Consider the following 17,264-nt stretch of genomic DNA (forward strand, 5'->3'; position numbering starts at 1 on the left):
ATAAAATACATAATATATTCATTTTTTTCTTTTAATAATTAATTTATAATTTCATTTAATTTTGTTAAATTAATAAGTAATTAATTTTTAAAAAAGAATTAATTTGGCCAGTTTAAAACGGAAATTTGAAATCATTGCGGTCCGGTTCAGTCCTTGCCACGAACCAAAATGGTCCATCCCGATCCGGAACCGGCCCGTTCTGTGGGTGAGCAATTCGCAACTTAAGCGAGCAGAACTGCAGAAGAACCAGGGGCAGGGCAAAGCCAAACGCGAAACGAAGATAGCAAAAGCTGGTCTTAAAGACTTTGAAAACGCAGAGGACAACCAGAGAGGAAAGCAAAGCGAAGAAACTGAAGCAAAAATGGGGTGGATCGGAGATACCGTGGATTCCATTAAATCCATCCAGATCCGTCAGCTCCTCACTCAGGCCGTCAGTCTAGGTCAGTCTCTACTTTTATGTATGCGTGAAAAATATATGCATGATCATGCAATTCTCCTCTTATATCGAGTAATGGAGGTGCGGAGATACTGAGAGGAATTCGTAATTTCTAAAGTTTAATTTGGGTGCTGTTTGAATGTAGCTAAGATATTTGAACTATAACTTGTCAAAAAGTTTTGATTTTTTTTGTTAATTGGCCTTCAATAGTTAAAGTTTGGCACTTTATTACTCGTGTGTTTCCTTTGCTTGATTTGCTTCTGTGATTCTCTTATAACTGCCCGAAGGAGCTGTAATTGACACTGAGGATGGGAGGAATATTTTGTATAATAGTTGAGACTAAAGAGCGGTAAGCCTAAAACTGGATCTTAATGAAGTATTGAGCTTAATAAACTGGTGCAATTTGTAGGCTTTATGTTGACTTGGGTTTCTTTATTTTGTTGGAAATAACTCAGCATTATCTGATAGATGCAAAATTCCATTGGAATTATGGTTTTTTTTTTTTTGGATTATGCACGTTTGAGAATTTGTTTTTCAGGAAAAATCAAGTACTACTACTATATTTTGTGGTTGGATCAAGTTTAGCATGCATATGGTTTAAGTTGTCTTCCCTCCACTTTGAAGGTTTGGAATTTGCTATATTAGTGTTAACATATTCTGATCAGATAGTGCTGCAGACATTTGGCTTTGTAAAGAAAGCTGCATATCTAAAGAACAAAAATTGAAAATTACGATTTCTAGTGGTTTCCCATCTGCTAGAGTATGGTCTATTCAGTATCTGCTTTTGGTTTCAGGAATGATTGTTACATCTGCACTAATAATATGGAAGGCATTGATGTGCATCACTGGTAGTGAGTCTCCTGTGGTGGTTGTTCTATCTGGAAGTATGGAGCCTGGCTTTAAGAGGGTAATTCAAACTAAATGATTTTGTTAATATCTATAAAATCTGCTTAATAATTAAAAGAGGAAATGTGTCCTTTATTTTGTCAAAGATGGAGGATAAGGAATATCAATTTCTGTGAGAGGCCTTCTTCTTCTTCTTCTTCTTCTTTTCTTTTTTGGTGATGGCTTGTCTTCTTTTAGAGCAAAATTTAATCATCCATGCATATTTACTTTATGGTTTTTATCTTCTCTTTTGAAGATCTACTTTGATTTTGAGCATCTTTATATACTCTGTAAGTTTGGTATTAAGATTTTTTTTTTTTTTTTTTTGTATTCTTGAAGAGAAACATAGATTTTGATACACAAAAAGAGGAAGGAAGAAATTGAAATGAAATGTTTTATGTGTTTAGAGCTGCAACTGGGAGACCTTTCATGTTTGAATTCCCTTTGCTTATGTGCTCTTATGATATCTTATAATTGTTCCTCCCTTCCATACTTCAGGTTGATTATAATCACTGGCAAAAAATCCAGCATCATATGAATAATTTAGTTTAGATGTGACATAAATGTAACTGATGTCATTGGCATACTGCTGGTGAATGTAAATACAGAAAATTTTTGCTGAGATCTGGCATGCATCTTTACTTGTTGGTTAGCAACTTGTTTAAAATTATTTTGATAGAAAAAAGAAATTTATGGAAGTAAAAGAAAGGGGGTTCAACACTGAGAATAAGAAAATCTCTGGACCTGAAAAACTCATGGATACAGATCAACTAAGAAAGTAAGGCTTTCCAATCAAGTTTGGTAATACTTGAAAATGGAGCCATATGCCCAGAAAAGGGTCAAGAAAACCACCTTATCAACAACAGGTAAAGAAAAAAAAAACTGATTTTTTTAAAGATGCAGTCATTCCTTTCCATCGATATTGAAAATGAGTTCCAGCTGGGTAGGGAATCATTTGAATATTTTGTGTGACTAGAATAGTAATACTTCACTGAATTGTGTTATTGTATGTGTTATTATAAGTATTGTTGCTGTTTTTAAACTTTTTATTCTCGTGCTTGATGATGAGCCTGTCATATAGTGTTATCTTCACATTCTAGTTCCTTTAATTGTCCTAATTAATCATGCTGCTTGAGTAACTCTTCACTTCCTTTTCAGGGGGATATTTTGTTTTTGCACATGAGTAAAGATCCTATTCGTGCAGGGGAGATTGTTGTTTTTAATATAGATGTAAGTGCGCTCTTTTATTTTTATGCTCTGTTTTGCCATCCTTAATTGTATTTTCAGTTAGTTTGTGTTTGTTGGTTGGCTAGTGCCCATACTTCCTCTTTTATTTCTTTCTATGTCTTAAAAAAGAAGTTGTGTTTTATTTTATCATTTATACAGATTACCATAAAATCTTATCTCACCAGTTATATTGAAAGGCGAGTGGATGGAAAAATACAGCTGGTTATTTGGCATTTACTGTGAAGTACTATGTGCTGTAAACTGTTATTATTATTAGATTTCAGTTGCTAATAGCTGAGGCTGTATGTTTCATGCACATTTTAATGGTCTTTCATCTTGGGATATAAGTTATTTTTTGTTGGTGTGCTTCTATTTTTATTTGTTTTCTTATCTTTTCTTCTTCTTCTTCTTCTTCTTCTTCTTTTATATTTGCTTGTATGTTATCATTCTACTTTTGCCCTCACCATATGCATTTCTGTTTTATTGGTCAGGGCCGTGAAATTCCAATTGTCCATCGTGTAATCAAGGTAAAGATTTGGTTCCCTGTACATGCTTATTTTGACATCTTACCTGTGCTAAAAATTCCTTTTGGATAAGGCAGTCTTACTCTTGACAATAAAACTATAAGGGACATTTTGGATTACAATCTGTTTGTGCGTATCTGGGAGTGGCTGGGAGAGTGGGATAGAGACTTAGAGAGGGAGGAAATGGAGGTGGATCATGTCCTCCATTTACCTATCTATGAATTAGAGTTATTATCTGTTTGATATTTTACTATGGTGGCACGTTCTGCACCAGCTTTTGAATTGAATTTGCATCCTTGAAAATAGGAGTGGAAATTTAAATTTTCACCTTCTTGTCTGATAATCCTTGATATTGATTGTTGTGAAGGTCCATGAAAGGCAAGATACAGGGGAAGTTGAAGTCCTCACGAAAGGTGCCAGCAACTTGATCTAAGGATTAATTTGTTAAATTGACATAGTTGCTTCTTACAATGTCTACCTGTGTTTTCAAATTTTCTGCTGTTCTAAAAATTTTACCAATGTCATGAAAATTGTTATTTTATGTTCGCTGTGCTAATGTTCTCCCATGTTCTTGTTTCCTCAGGAGATAATAATTATGGGGATGACAGGCTTTTGTATGCTCAAGGTCAGCTTTGGCTGCAACGGCACCATATCATGGGGAGAGCTGTTGGGTAAGAGCTTTAACCATGGTCCCTTTTTTTTTTCTTCCTGTTTTGGAGTAGGAGATGTAGTTGGGCGTGTCTTAGAATGCTGCTCATTGTGTGTGTTGGGTACAGACTCTTAATGTTTCATACATTTTCTTATTTCCAGGTTCTTACCTTATGTTGGTTGGGTGACAATTATCATGACTGAAAAGCCTATCATCAAGGTTTGCTTTTCTCTACGAATCATTTGATAAAACTGAAATAATCATCTATTCAGGGTGAAATTGTATCTAGGATTCTTCTTTTGGTTTCATTCTCACTGTCTATGGTGCCTTTAACTACTACAAGGAAAATACCAATTCTTTTGAATTATGACCCTTGTTCTTGCATGCAGTACATTCTTATTGGTGCATTGGGATTGCTTGTCATAACTTCAAAGGACTGAAAGATGAAGCACCATGAAGGCTTGGGGGGAAATCCAAGTAAAACATTCTTGGAGTGGTTGTTGCCATTTGTTTTCCCTTGAGAGCGGATTTCCAATCTTTTTTTTCTTTTTTCGGTTAAATTAAGATGTGATAGATGTTTAAGGATGAGTAGCATCAGAACCTTGATATTGTTTGATACTTGTGTAGCTGACCTCCAGCCTAACTTCTTCCGCAGTTTTTGGTAAATTCGATTATTACTAAAATACTATTCGAATCCATTTAATCTTATCTATTTTAATTTATAATAAAAATATTAAATTTATTTATTTAAAATACATTATATAAATTTTAAAATATTTATTGTACACATTTTATTTTTTTTTAAATAAACTCTTAATTTAAAAAAAAAAAACTCTTAAATTTGATGGGGGTGAAGGTTTTTTTTTTTTTTTGAAAATATAAAAAATAAAGTAGTTTAGATATTACTTATCATTTGCTTTTAGATACATTATAATGTATTTCTTAACATTTAATAAAATCTATAAGTTAGTTTTTATATTTTTAAAACTCACCTATATGATATTTGATATTTTAATAAAACTTACAAAATATGCCTTGTTATTAAGATTAAGTCGTCATTAATTTTAGTAAAAATATTAAAATATTATTTATTATATTTTTTTATCTAAAATAATTTAGTTATTAAAATTTAATAAAATCTATAAATTAGTATTTGAAGTTAAGTGAAATTTATAGATCACTGAATATATTTTTAAAATCTACTTATTTAGTTTTTTACATTTTAATAAACTTACAAATTAATTTTTTTTGTTTAATTTTTCATTCAAATTATCATTAATTAAAAAAAAAGATTAAAATGCATTTTATTTATGAATTTTAATATGAAACAAAATAATTTTTGGGATTTTGATTTACTAACAAAATAATCCTGATGTGGCAAAACTAAAAATTTTAATTGTTTTAATTTTTAATTTTGCAAAATAAAATTTTATAATAACATATTAAACTTTTTAACATAATTAATAATTAATTTTATAAAATAATTATTAATTATAAAATTAACTATTACATAATAGAGTGAAATTTTACAAATTAACTATTAATAAATCCTAATTTCTAATTACTTTAAATCATATCTAATTTTACAAAAATAACTTTTATATTATATTGTTAAAATTTAAGATGAATTTGTAATAAAAAAATAAAAATCTTAAAGTAATTAGTTCATATTTTAATAATTATAGCTATTTATAAATTAATTCTTATATATTTATTAATTATGAAAATATAAGACTTAAAATAATTAATCTATATTTTTAATAATTATAATTTAAAGAAACTAATTTTAAATTTTATTAAATTTTGATGACTAAATTATTTTATATTAAAAATATAGTAAAAAATATTTTAATTTTTTTAATTACTAATAATTTAACTGAGATTTTAATGACAGGAACTAATTTATAAATTTGTTAATATGTTAAATATCACACCTCATCAATTAAATTATAATTTACCATTGCTTTTATTGGATTGAGAAAATGATACTATTCTTGTTTTCCCCATTCTATAGCATTAAAAGATAATACATTTTTCTTTGTGATCCATAAAGAATTATATGCATAAAAATAATTCTTCTAATACAAATTATTTTAACGTTTATTTGTGATATGTAAAAGTTTGATTTTGCCATATTGATTAAAATAGGATGAGATCAAATTCCATTAGCTTTCTACGTGGGAAATCTCTCTAGGATTATAGAGAGAGAATTTTCTCTTGAACTATTGTCCTTGTCATTTCTTTCATAAAAAGCTGAGCAATATTTTGATGGCCCTTCTCTATTCTTCAGACTAAGGAAAGGCGTGGTATCTGGCTGGATTAGGGTCTCCTCCCCTCCACAATTAGATTTGTACGTGAGTTTAGTTGCAAATCTGGGGGCAAGGGTGGTTTGAAGATGATCTACTATGAGAAAGCAATGGTCTGGTTTGTTGGTTTGGCTTCCTGGGTTATGTGCTGTGCTTGCTGGTTGTAGTTTGAAGAGTGTCGTTCTTGCTTGGTCCTTGGTCTAGGAGTGTGCTCTGTGCGAAAAGAGGACCTCTCATACTTTAGCTGTCTCGCATCTCTAGGATTCACTTCTACATTCCGGCTGGGAAGGTTGCCCTGATGACCATTGAGGGGCAAAGAGCTCTACGGGCAAATCCTCCTTTCGCTGTTAGATTTGCGTTGTGTTTAGGTGGAGAATGCTAGGAGGACTATGCTTCTGGGGAGGTGCTAAGCTTTAATGGACAACATTGGGCGCTCCTTGAAATGCTGGCGGTGTTGGCTAGATTCAATCTCTGCTTCAGCTTCTCTAGAGTTGGCAAGCCTTGGAGGTGGTTAGCGGTGTGATTTTTAGTTTTAGGCTCTTTCTCTATTAACCTAGGATTATAGATAAGGGACGAGTCGATTTGAGGATGGTTTGATTTGTTTTGGTTGAGTTGGGTCAGTTTGATTTGTTTGTTTGGGTTGGCGTTGGTTTTGTTTGTTGTTCATGCCATTTTTTGTATCCTTTGTCCTTTTGGCTTTTAATGTAAGATTGATTTTATATATATATATATATATATATATATATATATATATATATATATATATATATAAGTCATACTAAAATTATACTGTAATTTTTTTTACAATTTAGATTAATTTTATTTTCTCATTTGCTTTTTAAAAATAAATTTGTCGAGGGAAACATATAGGATACTTACAAAAATCATTATACATGAACTCAATTAATATTATTAAAATTTAAATTTATCTCAAATCTTATTAATATTATTTAAAAAATTTGAATCTATTTAATTTTATATATTTAATTAATAATTTATGTAAAAATTATTTTTATTAATATTTTATATTTAAAATATAATAATTTTATAAAATATTTATATTTTATTTTATTTAAAATAAAATATACAAAAATTATAAATATTATTGTAAAAAAATTATATTTTTATAAAATATTTTTATAAATTCAAACTTAAATCAAACTTGCTATAAATATTATTTTTTAAATTTAAATTTATTTAAAAATTAATTATATATTATTTAAATTTATTTTATTAAAATTTAACTGAATTAATACCTGAAAAATCTGACCGCTTTTCATTCCTAAATCTATCCTTATCTTAAAAAATAAAAAAATAAATAAAAAAAAAAAAAAATAAAAAAACCCGCCTGGTTGGGCACAAGCCTAAAAGCTTCTATCAGGTCTAGTTTTAGGGGCGACTTTAAGACACGAAACTGGATGGTAATCGAGTATTCCAACCAATCACAATCAACCATTATGGCTGTCCAGGCTAGCTTACCGTGAGCCTCACCTCCAAACGGCAAACGCTTAACAAAGCGAAGCCATAAAATCTGCAAAACCTAAACCCCAAAGCCTCCCTTCAAGTGAACCACAAGAGAGCCAAACCGCAAAAACAGTCATTGCTCATTTAGATCGCCCCCCCTCTCTCTCGCTCTCTACCCCGGTAATCTTGTCTCGTATCGATTTCCATTATCTACACGGACCAGTAATAGGGCTTTAGTCTTGTATATGTCACATTAGTCGGGAATGCAAGTATTCTCTTCTTATTCTTTATTTTGATCTGACTTGTTAATTCAATCTCTAACTTCCACTTTTGGGCGTTTATTACGTTTTCTCTTCTACTTGTTACCTTTGTATCCAAGGGCTTTTCAGGGTAGTGCCTAGAATCAAGGTTATAAGAGTTGGTTGTCGTTATGTTTGATAAAAGTTCTCAGTGAAAAGTATTCATACAGTAGTTCACTTCAAACTATTAATGTTTCTGGGTTTTTATGTTGGCAAATGGATATTGGAGATTTTATGATATTAATGCGTGGGGTATTGAGTTCGTTTTATGGGTATGTTTGATATTAAGGAAGAAGTCAGAACATGCTTTCTCTGCGTCCTATTCGCAGATTCTGCCGCTCTGCTGCTGCCGCCATTGCATCAACTGATAGTCGTGCTGCTGTATCTAATCACGTTTTGAATCCGAAACGTTTGGAGGAACCTGCCCTTATCAAGCTAAAAGCAGAGCGTGACCCCGAAAAGCTATTTAACCTTTTCAAGGCCAATGCTCAGAATAGGCTTGTCATTGAGAACCGATTTGCATTTGAAGACACTGTTTCTCGTTTAGCTGGTGCTCGACGGTTTGATTACATTGTGCATTTGCTTGAGCACCAAAAGACTCTTCCACAAGGCAGGCGTGAAGGCTTCATTGTGAGGATTATAATGTTGTATGGTAAGGCAGGGATGACTAAGCATGCTATAAATACCTTTTACGATATGCATTTATATGGATGTAGAAGGACAGCTAAATCTTTCAATGCTGCCCTTAAGGTTTTGACACGGACCCGTGATTTAGGAGCAATTGAGGCATTTCTTAATGAGGTTCCTGAGAAGTTCGACATTATATTGGATATTTTTTCAGTTAACATTATTATTAAGGCTTTTTGTGAAATGGGTATTTTGGATAAAGCATATTTGGTCATGGTACAGATGGAAAAGTTGGGGATAACACCTGATGTGATTACATACACAACACTTATATCAGCATTTTATAACAATAATCGATGTGAAATTGGTAATGGCTTGTGGAATCGTATGGTGCGCAGGGGGTGCTTACCCAACCTTGCAACATTTAATGTTAGGATTCAATTTCTAGTTAAGAGAAGACAATCTTGGCAAGCTAATGATGTGATGTGTTTGATGCAGAGAATTGGGATTGCACCAGATGAGGTTACTTATAATTTGGTCATCAAAGGGTTCTGTCAGGCTGGGTATCTTGAGATGGGCAAAAGGGTGTACTCTGCTTTGCATGGGAAGGGGTATAAACCCAATGTTAAAATTTATCAAACCATGGTTCATTATCTGTGTAAGGGTGGGGACTTTGATTTGGCATATACCATGTGTAAAGACTGCTTGAAAAGGAGTTGGTTTTTGAACGTCGATACCATTTATGCACTGCTTGAGGGGCTAAAAAGGAACAGACACCTTGGCAAGGCTAAGATGATTGTGACATTAGCTCAAAGAAGAGTGCCTCCTTTTTCTTCAAATCAATTGAGTTCTTTCCACTCCATATTGTCTAGAAGTTGATTCAGTTGATGGAAAGACTTGGATGAGTTTGATTATTGTAATCTACCGCTTAACAAGACTTCTGATTCTTTTCAATTGATTTTTGGTAGATTGCAAAACTAAATGGACATCAAGTCTTACTGGTTATATCAGATAAATGGCACTTCCATTTCTTCAATTATTCTATTTTACAAACTCAATAAAGTTATGGTGACAAAGTTCTAATGGATGGTGCTGTGGTTCGTGTAAGTTGCCAAATTCATGCAAAAACACTTTCTATTAATTTCAAGTACAAATATAATGGCATAAATATGTGTTTGAGTATGTGTGCATATGCATTAATTATTGAGCATCTTTTCCTTCAACCATGAGAGTATGCAACTATACATTTGGTATGCGTTCAATTGTCTAATTTCTTGTAAATTGGTGTGCCATTATCATTTTCAATTGGTATGTTTAATATATTGGTTAAATTTGAAGTTTTGGCTTTATGATACTAGATGGGTTTGTATGCTATAATGATGTGGATGATGATTTTATATGTGTTGTTTTGATTTGATGTTAGCTGATTTCTAAGGTCAGGCATGTCTCTAAATTTCTTTTGTCAGCATTATTTATGAAGAGCTTGATGGCAACAGAAGGAAGTCAATAATCTCGTTGCTACATTTTGCTTAAATGCCAATATTGGTAAGCATCATATTTTGCTTTTAAGTTAGGTTTGGCATAAACATCAATTTTTTTATGATACTTATTAAGTTCAAGTTTTAGGTTTGGCATAAACATCAATTTTTTTATGATACTTATTAAGTTCAAGTTTCAAACTTGAACTTAATATGTTACAAATGAAGTTATGAAAGTATTATATATATGTCTGTAAGCTTGCATTGCATGTGATGAGGGTGAAGGTTAGTGTTTATTTATATTTTCAAATGTTCGGTTTTATAATTGGCTGTAACCAAAAGCTATGTTTCATCTATCGGGAGATTGGATTTACTTAAACGTTGTTTTAATATTTTAGAAGGCTAGAATGTAAATCAGTTATACAATAATAACTTTTAAGTTTGTCTCTGAAGCTGATAAACATTGAGAAGTTGATTCAAAGTAAATAGGAATCAAATCATAAGATGTTTTGGAGGAACTCTTGCATATCATGCAAATAAGTGCTGAATGCTAGTATATAAAACATGGTCGAGATTCATGTAACAACTATTGAGGATTTAAAGAATTAAAATTCTCTTAACATGTTTGAAACAGTCTTCGTGGTTTGTAAAAATAGCAAGGTGGACTATCCAATGTGTGCCATTAATGATGCTGAAAGGTCACCTAGGTATTTGTTTGATGTGGGTATGTTTGTCCCATATTTCTTACTTGCTAGAAGTCATTTCTAGTGTGGCATTGAACAAAAGCTAATTACCGTAATTTTCTTGGAAGGAATATTCTGGGCATATATTGCCTAAAAGTGGGGAGATGACATAATTACATTTCCTTATTGTTACTTAGCTCCACAATTCCATTCTTCTACAATAAAAAAAGTATAACTTAATAAAAAAAAACCTCGAGATTTAATGCTAACTATGTTTTGATTTCATCAACTCAACTTAACTAAGCCTTTATCCCAAAAATTTGAGGTCGGTTATATGGATTCTCTTTCTCCACATATCATTTGAATCCATATCATAAGGTGTGTGATGAAATGTTTACACTTGTCACCTACTTGTTAAAATGGATTAAACCAATAATTTGATCTTGTAACTCCTGTATATATATACTTCTAATGATAGATAAGACTGTTTATTAGGAGAAGGAGCAGAAACATAGGAGGCCATAGTTATTAAAGGTAGGCGCGCCCCAGGCTCACAAGGCTCCAGTCCTAGCGTCTCTATAGAGGAAAGGCGGACAACATTCACAAGGCCCTGGCCTTATGCGCCTAAGCGTGCGCCTTGTTACAGGCGCAAGGCTAGAAAGGCGCCCCTTTTTTTTTTTTTTACATTCAGCGAGTACTTCCATTGACAAAAAGCACTACCACCTAACTCGAAATTTGTTGATTTAGAAGTTTTCAAAATTAGTATCGTTGGTGATAACTAGTCACCAAAATCTCATCAAACTAACATACTCAGGATTACAAACCTCTCATATTTTTATTATCAACACTACCACTTATTATCTTCTTCCAAAAAAAAAAGTTAATACTCCTTTAGTTCTTAAAGGTAAGGAAAATGATAAAGATATTGATTTTAAAGATGAATATTAAGAAGATGAAGCTGTAGAAAAAGATGAAGAAGATATAATTATTTTATAATTTCTTAACTTTAGTTATGAAAGATTAAAAGACTATTAAAGTTTTAATAATTTAGTACTTGAATGCTTATTGGTTATTATTATTTTTAGTTTTATGTTATTTGAAGTTTGATGGAATATTCATATTTATTTTACTTTTTTTTTTTTTCCTCATCTCGCTCAGGCGTGCACCTTGCGCCTTGCGCCTTGCGCCTTATGCCTAGGCTCCAGGACCACTTGGCACCTTAGTGCGCCTTGAGCCTTTAATAACTATGTAGGAGGCTATAGATTCATAAATGCATCTTCTTTTTTTTTTAATTTCTTTTGCCAAAAAAAGAAAAAAGAATGAAAGAATTTCTCCGTTCATGAATATGCAATGTCTGCTTAAATATGAAGGAATTGTTGACCCCTCACCCTGTTGTATTCTTGCAGAAGGACAGAAGTCACAAAAGAACATTGTTACGGCCAGAAAGTTAAGCTCATTGCAGAAACGAGTCTGGAATAAAGGGTACAATTGCTGAATCAATGGTAGGGGCAACAGACTGGAATTCCATTAGTTGAACTGTTGGGCAAAACCTTAAACTGAAACTCCTGGTCCTTGTCTTATTAGTGTGACAACTTGATATTGAACGAGTCTGACCTTAACAGAGTAACTTGTTGGCTAGTTGGATGTGCATGAAGTGGGATACTTGTTGGATGGATTTTAGGCTTCTGATCCTTGCATAGCCACAACATTGTTTAGGCACATTAATGCTTTTCAGGTGCCTGAACAGGGATTTTGTTCCAAATTGGGATGAATTTAGGGTGATTGTTATTGCATTTTTTTGCTTTGGCTGGTAAAAGTGTAATGTGCAAAGCTGAAATGATATTGGCCTGCTAGAATACAAAGCTCATTTTCTATATGTGGCGTGATTTTAGTTGATGAAATGGAGGAAGTTTAATTCTTTTTGCATTCATGAGATCCTATTTAGTTCCAATCAAATTTGTGCCCTGCAGAATCGGTGGGCAACTCTTTAGTCTTTGTTAGTTACAGCTAATATTTTTTACATTTGAACATAGGAATAAAAAGTTATAGCAGCTTTCCTATTCCCATTGGATTTTACTGTTCCATTATAAGGAGATATTACAGGGTTGTATTGTATACAACATAAGCCTCGTGCTCTGTATTGGAACTTATATATATATATGTATATATATATATGATAAAAAAATTAGAGCTTAATCTTTTTTTCTATGAGACATAAGTTAATTTCTGATAGATGTTTATATTCATAAAATACTCATTCTATTAAGACTCATTATTAATTAATTAATTAATTGTAATCAAAGTAATTAAATTAAATTTAAGAATCAAATTGTTACAAATTTTTAATCTATAGGGTTATAGTTTTAAATTCACTAATGTTGTATTTTAATAGAAGAATCATTATGTTACCAAAAATATGTTTCAAAGACCAATTAGCTTGTAAGAGATAAAAATTAAATTATGGTTTTTGTTATACCTGAAAGATTAAATTGGTAAAATATCACACCAAACTTTCTAAAAGGGAACAGCAACAAGCATGATATCAGATACAAAAGAAAATGTTAGTACATCACTAAAGCAGGACAGGGAAAAAAAAAAAAAAAGATGAAGTTACAGTTTAAATTCACAAAAGCAGTCAGGCAAAGCAGACCCTCTTCCCATAACAAAATCTTGCTCATGTGTTGTCCATAAGGCTTGCATCAACTCCTTCCCTTTCAAGCCCTGAAAAGTGAGTTCTGCAAAAGCTCTTCGGCTTAAGAATAGGGTTTTATATAGCCCTTTATAAGCTCGCATAGCAGCAACCATCTTATCCATGTTACCAAAATAAGTAGCCATGTATGAATCACTATTGATAGATACATAGTAATCCAAGGCAGCTTTTGTGTTCCCATGCATGCTTGTGAAATCCTCACCGTTAAGAAGGGCAGATTTTTTAAAAACCTTGGTGTATACAGACGTTAAACCTTCAATTTCCATAAGCCCATCCCCAGCGGCAAGATATATATTTGTGTTTGCAGGAATGGAAAGTGCTTGAAGTATGAGGGCTGTCTCCTTAGGCGTGAGGGGACACTTCCCCCGTTCTCTCCAAATACGGGCCAACTCTCCAGTCCATGGTTTTCCATCTCCCCTTGCAGCTTCAATGGCTTCCTTAGAGGCTGGAGAAAGGCCTGAGTATTCACATTGGCTGTATGCTACCATATCCGGTTCAAATCGAAGGTGAAGTGAGAGGAAGGGTTTTGGTATAGCTTCCAGAAGTTCTGAAGCTTTCTTTTTTAAGGATCTTGTAAGGCGTAATGAACTGTAACAAGCTTGACAAAGTGCAGCCTTTGCATACTTTGGATACCTACAAAATGAAATGACGTAATTCAAATCTTATGAAAATAACCGATACATAGAACAATATCATTTTCCCGTAAGCCTATTATCTAGGTGGTTATTCAATAGTAATAATGCTTTAGATGTGGTAACATGCATGAAAAGTCAAAGTGACAGTGTGCTACCTGTCCCTTCTTTGGCTCATTGCTGGTGTAATTGAAATATAACGGTGCTCCAATAGGGATGGAAGAACACTTTCTATGTAATCAAATTGGCCTTTGCGTTTGCTACAGTCTACATGAAAAGGTTCTTTTGGCGCGATATCTGGAGGCAATTCTTTAACAATTTTAACAAAGCCATTTATATGTTGAATGAAGTAATCAACATCAAATACATCTGCAAAGCCACTGAGGTTAAACTAATGAGTTATATACTGAAATGGTCTATAACAAAAGAATAAATTGGACTATATTAATGTAAACACAAAAAAAAAAAAAGCATCAGTGAGCCATTAGACTTTGAATTCTATGAAATCATATTAAATATATAAATCTCAGATTCTCAAAGTAATTTGGAAATTTTACCTTCACAAGAAGTCTTTATTGAGTTTATTATAATAAAACAGAGCGAATGATAAGAATGCCAACTAAGAAAATAAAAAGAAATTCAGTCTAGAAAGACCATTTGAAAAAAAAAACTCGTCTTAAAAATTTAAAATAGAACCCTCATTCAGAAAGAGATTGAGATCATGAACAAGATCTGTAAGATTGTTTTCTGTTCTATTCCTTTATTCTAATTGAATATGTCACGAATTAACTACGTCACTTCAGTATGTGCAGAATGTTCCCATGAAAACATAACATTCACAAAGAAATACTAACATAATTATTTTAAAACTAAAATATAGACAAAAAATTTTGATAACTAATTTCAATATGCAGAAAAAGAAACATTTGGTCCCTGGAAAGGAAAAATCTCAAAAAATTACTATATTACACGTTAGCCTGATAACATACTGGATCAATATACAAGGAGAAACAATAAATACTGCAGGCTCCTGTCCCTAAAATAGCTAAAATTCTGAGATTCTTATATAGAAAAAGAAATTATCTTTTGGTGTTCTTTAAAGCAGTACAGCCAAAATCATCCCTGTTAATTGTACATTCAATCTAAATATTGAAGAAATCAATGGAAGTTACCTCGATTCATTCCAATATGCAGCCGCTTCAAACTTTGGCAAAACCAATGTTGCATTTAACAGACGGGCAATGCCAACACCATCACAGAACTGCAAACATCATATGAAGAAGAAATTTACCAAAGCTGCATGTACGAATGCAGCATTTCCCACAAATATATTTATCTATTGAACACTCACATCTCGTCTCATCTGATTGAGGCCACCATAGCAATCCACACGGATATATCCATTACTCTCTACTGGTAGAGCTGCAGGATTTCAACAAAAAAACCAATGCAATTTTCTGCAATGAAAACCAATTAAACTGACTCAATTAAAAGGAAAAACAAAAAATTCATAGAATTTAATGCAACCCAAACCCTGTTATTAGCCAAAAGTACAGTCTAGATCTTCCAAAACACCAAATTGAAATAATAACAATGATTATGCTAAAATATTTATTTTATTTCTATTTAGGTTTTCGGACTTTATCTTTGTAATTAAGCATCTAAACAAGCTAATAATTTCTAATCAAGTGAATATGGCCAAAATTTTTCAGTAAATTGCTGATATGAACATTAAAATCTAATTTTCATAAATAAAATATTTGAAATGAAAGATAAAACAAAAAGTTACAATGGTAACTAAGGATGAACCCAATTCCAAGATAAAAACACCAACAATATTATTTTCAAACATGATAAAACTCAAAACAGTAAAAACAAATAGCAAAATTGTTGTAAGAATAACAAAACAATAAAACAAAAAATCCACTTTTCAATTGAATTTTTTTTTTTATTAGAAGTAAGCTCTAATGTTTATAAAGAAGTAAGCTCTAATGTTTATAAGGACATTCCGACGAGAAATTATAGCTAAATGCCTTGATTAGAAATTATTATTCTGTTTAAGTACTTGATTACCAAAAAAATTTTAAGTCTAAGCACTAAAATAGAACTGCATAAAAGTTGAACTATCAATTTTACTATCCCTACTAGATTTATTCCTAATTGCATATTAGGCCAATTGCTGACAAACTTGTTGAATATAATTCAACAATTACAAACCATTCTCAGTCTACTCTATTACAAACATTAAATATTGAAACTAGATATTGCACGCACGAATTGTATTTAACCTGAAATTGGTTTCTCCGAACGTAGCTGAAGTGAAGTGAAGCTATAGACATTAACCCAGTTACGAAAAAAGAAGTAAAGAAACTTCACTTTATATAAATATGTCAACTTCACCACTTCTACAGTGAATCAGAATTCACACACAAAAGGGAACAATTGAAAAGCAAAACAGAGCAATATTATACCATTAAGGCGTCCTTGAAGCCACGATCTGCAAGGCCTCCACTCCACAACCCTTCTAACACTCCATATATCGAATTTCCCTCTTCATTGCAGAAATTATACATATAGGTGAGTTCCCCCATTACCAATTCTATAAATCACATAAAGAGAAGAACTATTAAAAAAGATATAAATGAACATTCATACTCACGTAGATGAATCTGAAGAGGAAACCAGGGTCGAAGATAACGGCGTGGAAGGAGAAAGCAAAATGACGGCAAGGAAGAGAGAAAGAGTGAAGATAGCGATGAACAATGGCTTTACAGAGACCGCAATCATTTGATAAAGAAGATATCTATTTGTGATTTAATCTGATTATTGGAATGAAATTGGAAGGTGCTTTAGGGTTTGTGAGTATCAGATCTGAAAACTGCTTGATGGGATCGAGCGTAAGAGATCAGTAAGCCGCTGAATTATTCACAGCTCTCTGTACAGTCTCTCTCCCACATCCTTTCATCCTTCATTTTGAAAAATAACACAGTTTGGGTACTTTTTTTTTTTGGGAAGAAAGGTTAATTTTACCCTGAATTTTTTAGTCTAAATTTAAATAAGCTTATTATTAAATTTTTCTCAAATTAATCTAAATATTTTTATTTAAGTCTAAATCAATCTAATTTAGTAAAAATAAAATACTGATTTTTAAATTTTTTTTAAAACATTAATTTTATATTTTTAAATATAAAAAATATTTATTATTTATAATTAAAATAAAAAATTATAAGAAAACTCATGACAATAACACCGTAAAAAAATACATCGATAACGAATAGGTTATTCATGAAAATTATTTTATTTAAACTCAAATTTAATTAATATTATTAAAATTTAAATTTAAA

At 31.9% G+C, this 17,264-nt stretch overlaps 3 protein-coding genes across 6 annotated transcripts; 2 read left to right on the plus strand and 1 right to left on the minus strand.

Moving 5' to 3' along the window:
• The first annotated feature begins 250 nt into the window (after positions 1-250).
• Positions 251-4,427, plus strand: LOC110643848 (uncharacterized). 3 transcript variants are annotated; one of them, XM_021796360.2, is made up of 10 exons: positions 302-440; positions 724-785; positions 975-1,060; positions 1,231-1,343; positions 2,480-2,551; positions 3,040-3,075; positions 3,440-3,485; positions 3,656-3,743; positions 3,883-3,940; positions 4,111-4,427. In XM_021796360.2, exons 2-10 carry the CDS (start codon positions 745-747, stop codon positions 4,159-4,161), a joined length of 591 nt encoding a protein of 196 aa, XP_021652052.2. In that variant the 5' UTR covers positions 302-440; positions 724-744; the 3' UTR covers positions 4,162-4,427. The 3 variants fall into 3 exon arrangements, with proteins under 3 accessions (XP_021652054.2, XP_021652052.2, XP_021652053.2); XM_021796361.2 differs by lacking the exon at positions 724-785 and having other exon boundaries at positions 303-440; XM_021796362.2 differs by lacking the exons at positions 724-785; positions 975-1,060 and having other exon boundaries at positions 251-440.
• Positions 4,428-7,539: 3,112 nt separating this feature from the next.
• On the plus strand, positions 7,540-12,504 carry LOC110643847 (pentatricopeptide repeat-containing protein At1g80150, mitochondrial). The gene is made up of 3 exons (XM_021796359.2): positions 7,540-9,520; positions 9,884-9,962; positions 11,985-12,504. The coding sequence occupies exon 1, from the start codon at positions 8,094-8,096 to the stop codon at positions 9,294-9,296; it is 1,203 nt and encodes a 400-aa protein (XP_021652051.2). The 5' UTR covers positions 7,540-8,093; the 3' UTR covers positions 9,297-9,520; positions 9,884-9,962; positions 11,985-12,504.
• A 585-nt stretch (positions 12,505-13,089) lies between these two features.
• LOC110643854 (O-fucosyltransferase 13) lies at positions 13,090-16,923 on the minus strand. Of its 2 annotated transcripts, none has more exons than XM_021796369.2 (6): positions 16,580-16,923; positions 16,392-16,471; positions 15,272-15,342; positions 15,093-15,181; positions 14,079-14,300; positions 13,090-13,921 (listed from the first exon to the last, which is right to left on the minus strand). In XM_021796369.2, exons 1-6 carry the CDS (start codon positions 16,705-16,707, stop codon positions 13,189-13,191), a joined length of 1,323 nt encoding a protein of 440 aa, XP_021652061.2. In that variant the 5' UTR covers positions 16,708-16,923; the 3' UTR covers positions 13,090-13,188. The 2 variants fall into 2 exon arrangements, with proteins under 2 accessions (XP_021652061.2, XP_021652062.2); XM_021796370.2 differs by having other exon boundaries at positions 15,272-15,377; positions 16,580-16,635.
• Between the last annotated feature and the right edge of the window lie 341 nt (positions 16,924-17,264).

This window comes from Hevea brasiliensis, chromosome 1 (genome assembly GCF_030052815.1).
Source record: "Hevea brasiliensis isolate MT/VB/25A 57/8 chromosome 1, ASM3005281v1, whole genome shotgun sequence".
Taxonomy (NCBI): Eukaryota; Viridiplantae; Streptophyta; class Magnoliopsida; order Malpighiales; family Euphorbiaceae; genus Hevea; species Hevea brasiliensis.

What these genes read in the sequence shown, in the direction of transcription:
- LOC110643847 (XM_021796359.2), top strand. Translation starts at nt 8,094, where the DNA reads ATGCTTTCTCTGCGTCCTATTCGCAGATTCTGCCGCTCTGCTGCTGCC.
- LOC110643848 (XM_021796360.2), top strand. Translation starts at nt 745, where the DNA reads ATGGGAGGAATATTTTGTATAATAGTTGAGACTAAAGAGCG. An exon ending in ATAGTTGAGACTAAAGAGCG is followed by an intron (nt 786 to 974) that starts GTAAGCCTAAAA and finishes TTTGTTTTTCAG; the next exon opens with GAAAAATCAAGTACTACTAC. An exon ending in CTGAAAAGCCTATCATCAAG is followed by an intron (nt 3,941 to 4,110) that starts GTTTGCTTTTCT and finishes TCTTGCATGCAG; the next exon opens with TACATTCTTATTGGTGCATT.
- LOC110643854 (XM_021796369.2), bottom strand. Translation starts at nt 16,707, where the DNA reads ATGATTGCGGTCTCTGTAAAGCCATTGTTCATCGCTATCTTCACTCTT. An exon ending in TCAATCAGATGAGACGAGAT is followed by an intron (nt 15,182 to 15,271) that starts GTGAGTGTTCAA and finishes TGATGTTTGCAG; the next exon opens with TTCTGTGATGGTGTTGGCAT. An exon ending in ATGAGCCAAAGAAGGGACAG is followed by an intron (nt 13,922 to 14,078) that starts GTAGCACACTGT and finishes TTCATTTTGTAG; the next exon opens with GTATCCAAAGTATGCAAAGG.